At 46.3% G+C, this 13,264-nt stretch overlaps 1 protein-coding gene across 2 annotated transcripts in view; it reads left to right on the top strand.

Moving 5' to 3' along the window:
• Positions 1 to 3,664, top strand: part of PWWP4 (PWWP domain containing 4) — a 9,945-nt gene extending 6,281 nt beyond the window's left edge. The window contains exons 2-4 of one of the 2 annotated variants that reach the window (XM_019664279.1): positions 229 to 399; positions 737 to 966; positions 1,140 to 3,664. In XM_019664279.1, coding sequence (XP_019519824.1) covers positions 1,325 to 3,343 — 2,019 coding nt within the window. In that variant the 5' untranslated portion in view covers positions 229 to 399; positions 737 to 966; positions 1,140 to 1,324 and the 3' untranslated portion in view covers positions 3,344 to 3,664. The remainder of the gene's footprint in view (positions 1 to 228; positions 400 to 736; positions 967 to 1,139) is intronic. The other variant, XM_019664280.1, reaches the window with a different exon arrangement.
• The last annotated feature ends 9,600 nt before the right edge of the window (positions 3,665 to 13,264 follow it).

Below are 13,264 nucleotides of genomic sequence, written 5' to 3'. Positions count from 1 at the left end.
TTCCACGGTTCTGAAATAGGAGGGACTAACATAAACTAAGTTGCTTAAGGCAGAAATATTCTGAAATGCAAACAAAGGAAGGAAAGGAGCATGGCATCTACATTACACGTGAGGCTTAACTAACATTTCTGTTTAAGAATGGCATGCATTCCAGAGTTGGGCAAGGCAAAGTGATGAATCAATCCCCATGTCACTGGCTTAATTTCCTAACTCTTTTGCATTGTCTAGATTTACATTACAGGCGCTTCTGGCCTGGTGGTCGACATTTGATCTCTGGAAGCACAGTGCACTTCAGAAGCACAACGCAGGGTAAAGGGACTGCCAGACATGCAGGTGGAGTTCGCGGATCAGCAGATCCTGCTCACACAAGCACACCTACCAAGATCCACCTGGAGTTCGGTAAGTCTTTCCCATTTGACCAGACACTGCATCTGCAATCATTTGTTCATGTTGACATTGGGGTGTGATTTAGTTTGCTCCTCGCTCTGCAGCCACTATTTTACACTGATTTGGTGCCGGGAGTGGGGGTGGGGAACCACTGAAACCACCATAGAGAAAGGAAGAGGCGCACGTCCCAGACAATGGCGCATGCCAGCAGCAATCCTTATGAAGGGGCACGCCACTGACCACCATGATAATCTTTGTGAATGTCCGGATTCTAACCTCGTGTTCTTGTACACGACATTGTGGTGACACTCAGGGTCAGTAGGTAGGACATCATCTCTGGCTTCCTCAGGTGCACAAGGAGACGCTAGCACCCGAGCAAAGAAACCTGGGAGGACTCCCCTTGGCTGAGCCCTGAGGAGCACAGAAGGCCCAGGACGTCCAACAACACAAATGAGACCCCGGACATGACACCCACCTCCCCACGTGGGTGCTCTTTCACATGCAGCAGGAACAAGAGGACAAGAAGGAGGGCCCAGGGGGCTGTGAAACTGCTCTGGTATCTTCCGTCTTCTTTCCCAAGTACGTACTGGCCTCTTATCTTGTCCACCCTCTCCAGAAACACACCTCCGGTCTGATACACTCTTTATGTTTCTTTGTTGTATCTCTTATCAGCGCTCATTGACCAACATTCTTCCACTTGCTGGAAAGGAGTTCTTGCTGATACGCTTCTTCTTTTCCTTTTTGTATTCCAGTATTCTGCAGTACACTCTGTCAAAACACGAGCTCCAGCACCCCTGGGAGATTCAGGTGCAGAAGGGCAGGCCACATGAGCTGTAAACGCTTTCTGTTCCCAGGCAAAGCTGTGCGGTGAAGAACATTGTGTTAGGGAGATCTGCTGTAGCTGGGGTAGGATGGCCAGACCCCTTCACCTCTGTTAATGGCCTCCAAACCCACAAGTCAAATCATAATGGACTCTGAGTATGTCCTATGCAATTGGAAAGGCCGTTTTTGGCCAGCAAAGGTTTTGTCCAGATCTAGCACCTCACGAAAAACTAAGAAGAAACAGGCATGTTGTCTACAAGTTGAAATACTCTCAGTAGGCAAAAAAATTAAAGTGCAAAACCGAGACGTGAAGATCCTAAACGAGTATCAAATTGAATCCATTGCCTCCTCACTAGGGGCCAAGTCGAAGGCCAGCGCCCCGCCTGGTGAAGAAGTGGCCTACAGAAGCGCTCTGACGGTGGCACTGGACATGCTGCAGGAGAGAGCAAAGCTGGATCAGGCAAGAGCCTCAGATGACCCAGAGGTCACTACGCAGTCTCAAAAGGGGCCACAAAAGCGACCTCGTAGAAAGTATCGGAAGACCAAAAAGAACTCACCGAAAAGCCTTCAGAAAAGAGAAAACCTCAAATCACTGTTGGTCCCTTCAGGGGGCGAGGACACCCCAGACGGAGACAAAGCACAGGTGCACACCTCTGTTGCTCCTGTTCCTAGGGGATCGCAAGCAAAGTCCTCACACAGCTCCAGTGTGTGCCTAAACTTCCCGCTGCTTTCAGAAGATGACCGTGAGAAAGAGGGCAGGGGAAAAAGGGTCATCTCAAGAGTTACATGCCAGCATTGCACAGCCAAGGAGGAAAGTGCAGGTGCTAAAGGTGGAGGCATCCTTCCATCTCGGCCACCTGGTTTCATCGCCTCTGTGCCCAAGGCTTTGAAAGGAAAGGCATGTGGAACCCGCCCAAAGACCCTGGCCCTCTCTTCTGACTTTTCTACCATCTCTGGGAATGCACAAGGAGCCAGGAAGCCAGGCTCGGAAGATACAGCAGCATCCCCCAGTTCCCCTGAGCGGGGGCTGCATCATTCACTCCATCTGGCAAGCAGCAAAAAGAAGCTGAAGGTACCAGAGTCTGAGAAAAGACGGCAGGAACCTCGACCTTTAGTTGAGTCAAAGGCTATTCACTCCACCCCAGCTGTGAAGAAGGGTGGCACCAAGAAAGCGGCACAACTGACAAGAATGGCTTTCCCTCGGAAGCCGTGTTCCATTACAAGAGGAACGATTGTCTGGTTTAAGTTTCAAAGTCACCCGTTTTGGCCAGCAGTGGTCAAGAGTGTCAACCACACAGATCAGACGGCAAGGGTCGTTTTGGTTGAGGAAAACATGCACCGTGAAAAGCGTGGCATTCAAGCGCCTCTTCGGAGACTGAAGCTCCTGGATTGTAAAGAGAAAGAAAAGCTGATGAAGAGAGCCAGGAGACTGTATGAGCAAGGTGTGAACTGGTGCTTCTCCCTGATCTCGCACTACAGAGAACGGCTCAGTCGTGGGGCCTTCACGGGCTCTTTCCTGGACTATTATGCTGCTGACATCAGCTACCCAATGAGAAAAGACATCCAAGAGGGCGATCTGTATATTGTGTTCCCAAAAGTGAATTATGCCGACCTGGAAGATTCTGAGGAGGAGAGCTACCAGGACGGGAAGCCCCGCAAGAAACTTCTCCCTGACCGGATGAAGGCCGCTCGGGACCGAGCCAACCGGAAGCTGGTGGACTTCATCGTGAAAACAAAGGGGGCCGACGACCATCTTCTAGACATCGTCAAAGGCAGGAAACAGTCCAGGTGGCTGGCATCCTTCCTGAAGTCAGAGAGGTATGTGATCTGCGTTGAAACATACCTGGAGGATGAAGATCAGTTGGATGTCGTGGTAGAACATTTACAGGAAATCTACAAACAAATAGACAAGAAGAAGCTGTCTCTGACAAGAGACGACAAAGTGAGTTTTGTTCTGGAAGTCCTTCTGCCAGAAGCCATCATTTGTTCAATTGCTGCACTTGATGGACTCGATTACAAGGAGGCAGAAGAAAAGTACCTGCAAGGGCCACCTGTGCATTCCCGGGAAAAAGAACTATTTGATAGAAACGTCTTTAAGACAGTGAGAAAGAGAGGGGGGACCAAGGCTAATTAGCTTGTTCCCTGCACCACACCTTCGCAGGGAGACCTCTCATTTGCATCATTAATAAGAACCCCTGCGTGCATAAACGTGGCACCCCTCCGTTTCTATGACGCTTAGCAACGTTCTAGAAAATCAAAATGTCAAATTTGGGAACCTGCTGAATTGGTTTTGGATCCATCTCTGGCATTTGTGGCTGTTTTGATTCACCATAAAACCACTGTATCTGTCTCCCTGAAACTCTGCTTCATCCTGGTTCAGACTGTACAACTACATAGCTGGAATGTCTAAAACACACACACTTACACACACACACACACACAACACACACATATGTATATAATATTGGGTTTTCAGAAAAGTCATGACACATTTTTTACAATGAAAACCATAGAAAAAATACGTCATGACTTTTCCAACAACCCAATATCTATACATTTTGGAATTTGGGTGGAACTGTCACAGTTCACTGAATTTTCTTCTCATTCTAAATATTCACTGTCTTGCTCATTTTTAGAATTTCAGAAGAAGGACATCAGATTGTAGAAGCTTCAGGCCCAACAGAATCCTCTAGGACACTGTCTAAGAGAGACCTGATCTCCTGGGGCGTTCTGCCCAGGCCAATCCATGTGACATCCTCATGGTCACGGGAAGTACTTACAAACGCCCCACCTCCATGTTCTATGTGAGCCTTGTACATCGGGACAATACACTAGCTTTGCTGTGACATCGTGTCTCTCTGTCAAATGTATCACTCAACTTGAGCTTTTCATGGAGCCACATCTATCTCTACATCTAACATTTTCTTCACTACCTCATTCATTCACTCACACATTCACTCATTCATTCATTCATTCATTCATTCATTCATTCATTGCATTGTGAGTCAGTAGAGCAAGTGAGACGTGGTTTAGGACTCTGATCCGAGGATAAATTTCAGGTGCCATGGAAAGTACATCACGGTCTTGTGCTGACTGGGATGCACTAATTCATCTTCTTAGTGAGAAATATTTATCAGTGCCATGGACTGATGGCCTGTCTGTGACACCACATTACAACTTCCCCCACATTTGTGAGATCCTGGGTCTCTGTTGGCTTGGGGCAAAGGGAGAGGACCTGTTCCCTCCTGGGGTGCCATTTAGACCTGAGGCATTCACTGAAAAGGGGAAGACATGCCTGGCACATGCATCTCTTCTCCTCCTCTGTGAATTGCAGTCACATTTAGGGTGTGGAACTGGATTTGTGGCTGGCTGTGTAAATTCTGAGATCCCTTTCAGCCTGAGCAGTTGTTAAGGAGGCTGTACGATTGACCAAAGCTGGTTCTCTATCATAAGCATGTGTATCTGATGGGAAAGCCCAACCTGTCTCCCATGTTCACCCATTGTTTAAGGAGACCTCATCTCCTCCAGTCATAAGGCAGATGGCTGAATATCAGGCCCTGATACTAATTGTTGGTTGGGAAAGCTGCACGGAGACAGCACCCACAGCATTTATAGGTCTCTATATCCATATATGGATCTAACAAAGAAAGAGTGGAACTCGGAGACCTGGAAATGTGATGTGCATACAAATCTTAAATACCTAAAATCCTCTGACCCCTCAGCCTGGCATTAACAATCCTTTTACCTTTGCTACTGGAGAGCAAAGGTCATGACGAGCATCAGGGATGTCATTGAGGACTGAATCATTGAGTTGCCAGTTGCAGAGTCAGGAGTCGTGCCTCCTGACATACCTAAGGGCATTTCTCCAGCTCCTGCCAATGGAGCCCGAGGCATAGGCACAGAAGCCTATGTACAGGGCAACTTCCCAGCATGCCCTTGGCACCAACTCCATGGGGAGACCTACCTTGTGTACAGCCTGGGCAGCCCCTCTTAGGCTGAGGGCTCACTCTGCCGGCCTTCCCCCTTGCTCCCTTTCATTGCGCATGGCAGGGTCTTTGGTGTAGTTTTGTCCTGAGGGATCCTACTATCTATGTCCCAGCAAGACTCCTCAGTTTAAGAAATGGCCCTACTTCCAGACTCTATGACCTCCACAGCCCTACCCCTCTCTCTGTCCTTAAATGGTATCATATCTTTGTGGTAGTACAAGTTAGGCATCTGGGACTAATTCCCTCGCACTTCCTTCTTTTCTTCATTCACGCATATTTACTGTCACCAAATTCTGTCCATTCACCTTCTAGCCATCTTTCAAATACACCCACTTCTCTCTACCTCCATACACTCCAAGTCCAAGCTGCCCCTATCTCTAGCCTAAACTACTGGCTTCATTCACCTCCCACCTGGTCCTCTGGGGGCCTCTCTTTCCTCCTTTATCCTTCTTTCCCAAAGCAGCAGAGAGATCCTTCGAAAAGTCAATCCAAGGGCTGGCCGAGTGGCTCAGTTGGTTAAGAGCATGAGTTCTGAGCAACAAGGTTGCCGGTTTGATTCCCACATGGGCCAGTGACCTGCGCCCAAGCTGAGCTGCTGACAGGTGTCAAGATGGCTCAGCTGGTGAGAGCACGTGCTCCTAAAAAAAAGTTTGCCGGTTGAACTCTTGCATGGAATGGTGGGCTGGTCCCTCCCCCCAGCCCCCGCAACTAAGATTGAACACGGCACCTAGAGCTGAGCTGCTACGAGCTTCCGACAGGCGGCCGGATGGTGAGTGGATTTGGAGCTGAGCTACAATAGCTGGCCATCCACAACTAAGATTAAAAAACAACAACTTGGCTGTTCCCCTTCCCCAATTCCCCAACATTGTTCTCCTCCCCCAATAAAAAACAATTTCATGACTAAAAAAAAAAAAGTCAATCTGAGCCTATCACATCCCTCTCTGATAATACCCAGGCTGGGGCTTTCTATCACCCTGGAAATGAATCCCAAGTGCCTGTCTGACCTCACCTTGTGGTGATTCCCCTACTTACTCTGCTCCAGCCATTAAGACTTCCCAGTTCTAGGGAAACACCAAGCTCTGGGACTGCTCTTCCACTTCAGACGGCCAACACCTCTCCATCCCGCAGGTGTCCATCCAATACTACTGCCTCAGCAGATGTGGTGGGAAGATTTGGTCACAAGTCTCCCTTCCCTCCATGTCCTTGCCATGCATGGTTTACTGTAGGTGGAATATACTTCCACACGCACTATCTTTGGGCTTTGGTCCATGGCTTGCATTGGCCCTAGAAATGTGAGTGGTATGAGGTACACCATGTCCAGCCAGAGACTTTATGCATAACTTGGCTTGCCCTCTCCTGCCCCTGTCCTGGACCATCTGGAGACCTTGCCTCACTCAGGTAAGCCACTGCTCCTTCCATCTGGGTCCCAGAAGGAGAAGACACATGGAGCATACCTGAAGCCATCTCTACAACCTGACACACAGCCACAAGTGACCCAAAGGCTTGTTCATGAGAAATAGACATAAACCACTGAGGTCTGAGGCCTGCTGGTTACGCTGCGGTACTACAGCAGACAAGACTGCCTCAGGGGAGAAGCACTTAATCTGAATGAGAATTCACTGAAAGTCTGGATAGATGAACAGTGAGATCCCCAGCTCCATTTCCCACCCAGCTCTTAGACCACTGGCAACCAGGCAACTATCTCCCAGGCAAAAGATGAAAACAATTCTCCATGGAGGAAGAAAGAAAAAAAAAACTAGCTAAAGAGAAAAGGCCTGCAGACTCTAGTCATGAGAAAAGTAATCATAAAAAAGCCAGTTTACCTCATCATCCCACAACCATGCCCCCCAGTGAGTAGGGCTTCCCCACCTCCATACACACAGTTTCCAATCAGTTCCAATTCATTTGTAAGGACCTTACTCTTTTTCTTTAATAAAAAAAATGTACCAAAATATTCATGTTGAAGTGGGAAGAGTGACTATCCATGGAAAGAGGCTCTTCTGCCTTTGCAAAAGGGGGTGTGGTGTGCAGCATCTCGCTGCAGTGGTTCTGCATTGCTTCATGCTACCGCAGCTCTCCATGCCACTGCCACACTTACCCTGGATAACCCACTGTACTCCCAGCCACTCTCTCCTCCCCTGGGCTGCTTCTGCACCCATTCTCCATGTAGCAGTCAAGGGGTCATTCTAAAATGCCCAATGGATTACATCACGGCTTGGCTCAGAACCTTCCAGTTGCTACCGGACTGCTGTCCATGGCCTAAGGGGCTCCTGCCTAGTCCTCCCAGTGCAGCTCTAACTCGTCTCCCTTTCACTGGTTCTACCCCAGGCAAAGTACACGGGACTTTCCGTTTCTTGAAAACACCTCTCAGAGATTGCACCGTTTTTGCTCCCTTCACTTGCCTGCACTCACATTTCCCCACGCCTCCCCAAACTAGCGCTCCTTCTCATCCTTCTCTCCTTTACTAAAAGAGGCTTTTTAAGCCACCTGTATACAGTAAGCTTCCTCCCTCAGTGCTGTTCATCTTTTTGTCTTAACATTGACCATAATTTATAATTGCATAGATTTTTTTCCGCTTCCTTGAGTTATTGTCTGTTCCGCCAGTAGACTGTAAGGAACACTGGAGCAGCCTTCACTATGGCATTCACTGCAGAGTCCCTAGCATCTGGTTCAAGGCCTGGTCTGGAGGAGGCCTTCCAGAAACAGCTCTGAATAAAAGAGGAAGGAGGTATCACTAATAGGGTGGAAAGTGCTTGATGTAAGTACTCATGAAAAGGCAGACCCCTAGCTTCTGTGTGTTTGGTAGGGGGAGATTTATATAAAAATGAAATGATTGCTTCTTTGCCCCACTGCCAAGTCCTCTGCCTTCCCTCTGCAGTGTTCCCCTATCCTGGCCCCACTGCTGGCCCTGACTCACCTGGCCGAGGGCTGCAGCAAAGGCAGAGACACTGGAGAGAAGGGAGAGGACTGGGACTTGCATGCAGAGCGAGTCCTGGAGGAAGAGGCTAGAGAGGAGAAAATGAAGGAAGAGAAACCTGGGTCCATGTGGGGAAGGAGCGGGGAACCTTCCTATGGGCGGCAGGGGCTGCCTGGTGGAGATCCTTGCTTCTCTGTGGCTACCTGACAGCAGGTAGGAGTTGAAGACCAGGACCCACCTGGGGCCCTTCTGTCACTGCCTCTAGGAGCTCAAGCTCCCACAGATGATTCGAGACTGCAGAAGAGGAGAGAGAAGGGGAGAACTCAAGGCCATCGTGTCTCCATGCACAGAAGTCACTGTGACCCTGTGGCACATGTCCATCCCATCTCTTCCCTGGAGGCTTTAACAAGACATCCACGTGGGCGAGTTTCTTGTCCAATAGCAGAAGCAACACATGCTCACCACTGGGAGAGTGCCAACGACCCATGTTTTGCAGGTCCTTCCTTCAGCTCTGTTTCCCAGGGTGGTCACCGTTAACAATGCCTGTGTCCCTCAGCTGTATTTCCATGACTGTCACTGCTAAACACATGCCTCAAGTATTCTTTGGCCATGTTTCCAGGGTCCTGGCTGTGTGGTCTGCCAGAGTGGCCTGGAATCCCAGCTCCTGCACTGAGAAGCTGTGGGACTTTGGGCAAGTCCCTAAACCTTCTTGTGTCTGGAGTCCTCATCTGGAGCAGAGGGGTCATAACAGTGCCCCCTCCCCCAAAGGCTCCTCTGAGGAATCTCAGGAAGAGTTCAGGCACAGTTGCTCAGCCCACTGCCTGGCATGTAATAACAATTTGTGTTACTTTTAGCTGTTTCTTCATAGTCAAGGTTATGCTATATATGTGCACAATTTCATGTTTTGGGTTTTTTCTTTACCATAATATTAAGTATGTACCCTTGTTCCTTAACTCTTTATTTTTGCATGATTGGTATATTCTGCCATATGCTATCATCTAGTTCAATTGAATGCTTTTGTAAGGTTTTGATTTAGTATCTTTTTGCATGCATATCTATTTGCATTTCAGATGATCTCTTACAAATATCACTGGAAGGTCAAAGAATATAACATCTTTAAGGCTGTTGATACATCCTCTCTAGTAGGCCTTTTGGCAAGAAATACCAGTTTGCTTTCTTAATGCCAGCAAATGAAAATGCCCATTTGTTTTCACTCAAATTATCGTTTTAATTGCTGTCTTACAAATGGCAAAATTATCCTCTCTTTATTTGCATTTCTTTGATGACTAATTGCAGTGGGACTTAATACTTAATTGCTATTTGTATTTTTTCTTTGGTGAAGTGCCTGTATCTATCAATTACCCACTTAGCTGCTGGAGACTCAGTATTTTTATTCTCAAAATTTAAGACCAATTCCTCTATTAACCTTCTGTCCATTGTATTTGTTGCAGATGTTTTGCTCCACCAGCCATTTATATTTCAGTTGTGCTTAAGAAGCTCGATGCAAAAAATTTTTTAAATTTATATTAAGGTTTTTCCTCTGTAATTTCTTTTATTGTTTATAAGCTGCGCATATTCTTTCCTATCCAGAGAGGATGTAAGCACTGATATTTTAGTCTAATAATTTTCTTTACATTTACCTTAATCCTTTTGATATGTATTTGAGAGTGTGGCATGTGTTAAGGATTTTCACTGACTTTTCCTCCCGACAGCTAAACGTTCTGGTACCAGTTTCCTTGCACCGTGATGACTGCTGTTTCCTTTATTTATATAGTAGATATGTGTGCATGTGTATCCCACGTTGATCTCTTTCTGATCCACTCATTTGTTTATTTTGATGCCACACTGACTTGGTTACTCCACAGTCTAGAGTTCTATCTTGTAGCACTGGTAAAAATGTGAAATTTTGAGACCAAGTGAATCATGGGCAGAAGTATACGAAAAACATTTTTTTAAAGATTTAATTGGGGAATGGGGGGAGGGGAACAGACAAGTTGTTGTCCTTTTTGTTCTTCTGTCTAGTTGTGGAGGACGTTGCTTCACTGGCCCATGTTGGTATTATCATTGCGCTCTTCCTGGGTGAGGCAGTCGCTTGCTGGCCATTGGATGGCCGCTCAAGGTGGCTCTTGGCAGCTCACGAAAGCTCATGCCAGCTGCCAGCCACTCACGGTAGCTCACAGCAGCCCAGTTCCAGGTCGAGCTGTTGTTCACCATCTTAGCTGGTAGAGGTCACTGGCCCTCATGTGGGATCCAAACCGGGGCCCTGCTGCTCAGAGCTGGCGTCCCAAGCCAACTCTTAACCAATGCGCCACTCAGCCGGCCCAGAAAAACAATTTTTAAACATCAAGTTTGTTGTGAAGAGAACCTAAGTTTGCATCATGTTACTACCTAAGTTCCAACTTGCTTTAATGAATAGAGTTCAGTTTTGCACCATATTTTGCCAAGGAAACGTGACCTCAGCAAGGACGTAGGAATTCCCTCTCTTCACATACGACCCTGAGTGCCACAGCCCCCAGTATTTATTATGTAAGCTGCCTGACTGTTGACAACATTCAATTATTACAAGGCAGTCACTGAGAGGCCTACATGTCTTCTAAAGTAAAACAAATGAGTGAGTAACAGCTGTGTGACAGGCACAGGCAGTGAAGGCAAAGGAACCAAGTAGCACTTGGAAGAGGCCCAGAAGTAGGCAATGTTAAAGAGAGTGTAGCATGATGTGGAAAAAAAATGAGTTTTCAAGAAAATCTGTGCTATCCAACATGGCAGAGTAGCACTAGAGAACAAGGGTGAGGGCTGCCCATTGGGGAGCTCCTTCAGGGGTGGGTCACATGCTAAGTTCAAATTGGAGGAATTTCTCAAATTCAGGATACACATTTCACATTAGGTAGAAGAAGAAACTGGAATGAGCATGAAGTTCTGATTCTGATAGAAGCTGGAGCAGGCATGAATTCAGGAGAAAGAGATGAAATTGAGGAAGGGAGAGAAGGCAAAATAATTACGGGAACAAGAGGCTGAGGAGGAATTAAGGATGGGCTCTAGAGTGCAAGTAGAAAGGCACACTTCAAAGCGGAGACTAGAAGGAGTAGAGGAGCCTGGATGTCCAGCTTATAGACCTATGGTCCTGTAGGGCCCCGTCATTAAAAAGAGACCTGGAGGGTAAAACAAGAAATAGCCAATAAACACTTGAAAAAATTTCAAAATTAAAACTGTTTCCCCCTTTTCAAATACGTGGTAACTTTTAAATATTTTTATTGGGTAACGGTGTGTTTTTTCCAGGACCCATCAGCTCTAAGTCAAGTCGTTGTCCTTCAATCTAGTTGCAGATGACACAGCTCACTGGCCCGCATGGGAATCAAACCAGCAACCTTGTTGTTCAGAACACGTGTTCTAATTAACTGAGCCACCCAGCCACCCCAGATTTGTAGGTATTTTTAGAAACAACAGCACATGGCGAAAGGGTATGGTGAGATGTGTATTCTCTTACACTGCTACAGAATATAAACTGGAAAGCTTTTTGATAAGCAATTCATAACATAAATCAAGTGCCTCAATATCCAAGTGTGTGACTGGAATCTGTTTAAAGGTATAATGTATAACTACATATACATACATACTTATATGTGAACATAAAAAAATAGTGGAAGGAAATATAGCAAAACATTAATAGTGCTTTTCTCTCATCAGTGATTTTGTTTCCTTATACTTTCCTGCCTTTAAATTTTTTTTCCTGCAACCAACACATGATACTTTTATGATTAAAACAAACTGGCCAACAAGAGACACTATTTACAAACTAGGAGAGGGAAGTCCTGCAGCCCTGAAGCGTAGAACTGCGCAAAAAATCCAGCCCCTGTGCAAAATTTCCCTCTGCCTTGAATAGGGAGCCAGAGGAGACCTCTGTTTCCAAAATGAGTGGGCTGATGTCAGCCTTGAACAATGGGAAGGGTAAGGAGATGTGGAAACAGGAATCACGCATCAGCCCTGGAAGATGCATTCATACACAAGAAGAGGTGTTACCAAATGCACACAGGTAACTGCCACAGCTTAATTCTACTGAGATGGTGGGGGAGGAGGGGTACCACTGGTGGCTTACAGAAGCTGACTAGCTAGAGCACTGGCACACCTGTGTCTATCACCTGTGTGAACTGGCAGGGAAGGCAGGTTGGCTTAGAGGCACCTATGAGCCTCGAGCCAAACCACGCAGGTTTGATGCCTGGCTCAACCACATACTTGCTGTGTGAACTTGTACAAATTCCTCTCTCGGGGCCTCAGTTTCATCATCAACAGAGTGAAGATGATGGTATCTGCTACCTAAGGCTTTGGGGAAGATGAACTGAGCTATATTTGAAAAGCACATATAAGTCTGCACACCTGGCACACTGCAAACACTACACAAGTGTCAGCTCTTTTTATTCTCTGTTCCCATCCCTTGCATACTGATCCAAATACAAACAGTGAATGGTAAAGGGCTCTGATTGGAAATGGAGGAAACCTTCAATCTGTCAGCAAGGTCCAGAAGAAGTAGAAATGATAAATTTTTAGAGCCTTGGGTGAAAATGAAGCTATTAAAGGAACCCCCACTCCAATGTCACCAATCTTCCTCACTGGCCTGCGGAACTGTTTAGAAAATGTTAATTAATTTTTTAAGACTAATTCAACTTTATTTTGCATTTAGTTAAAAGTCACCCAGGAGCATTGTGAGTTGAAAGGAAATAATGCATTTTAGAGGTGTTGCATTTCACCATTTGCCCCACAATCCCACTCTGAGGAATTTATGCATAGGAGATAGACTGACAAATTTACAAAGATTGTTGAATTTTGGTGTTGCTTAGAATAATGAAAACCTGGAACCAACCTTAGCTATCAGTAGTGGATTGGGTTAAATAGAGTATGATGTATTGATAAAGTAGAATGCTATGCAGCCATTAAAGAGGATGAATATTTGTCTACACCTATGAGGTGTGATAAAAAAATATGGTACATATTCAATAACATGGAAAGTTGTCCACAACACACTACTGAGGGCAAAATAGCAGGTAAAGGATCACAGCATGTACCTCAAACCATCCATATGTCCACATGTAATTGTGCCAAGACATGCTTGGAAGAATGCTGATATGAAGGTTGATAGTGGTTGTCTCTGGGATATAGG

Source organism: Hipposideros armiger, unplaced genomic scaffold (assembly GCF_001890085.2).
Source record: "Hipposideros armiger isolate ML-2016 unplaced genomic scaffold, ASM189008v1 scaffold_419, whole genome shotgun sequence".
NCBI lineage: Eukaryota > Metazoa > Chordata > Mammalia > Chiroptera > Hipposideridae > Hipposideros > Hipposideros armiger.
The sequence above is the reverse complement of the archived record's forward strand: the minus strand, read 5'-3'. Positions and strand labels throughout refer to the sequence as shown.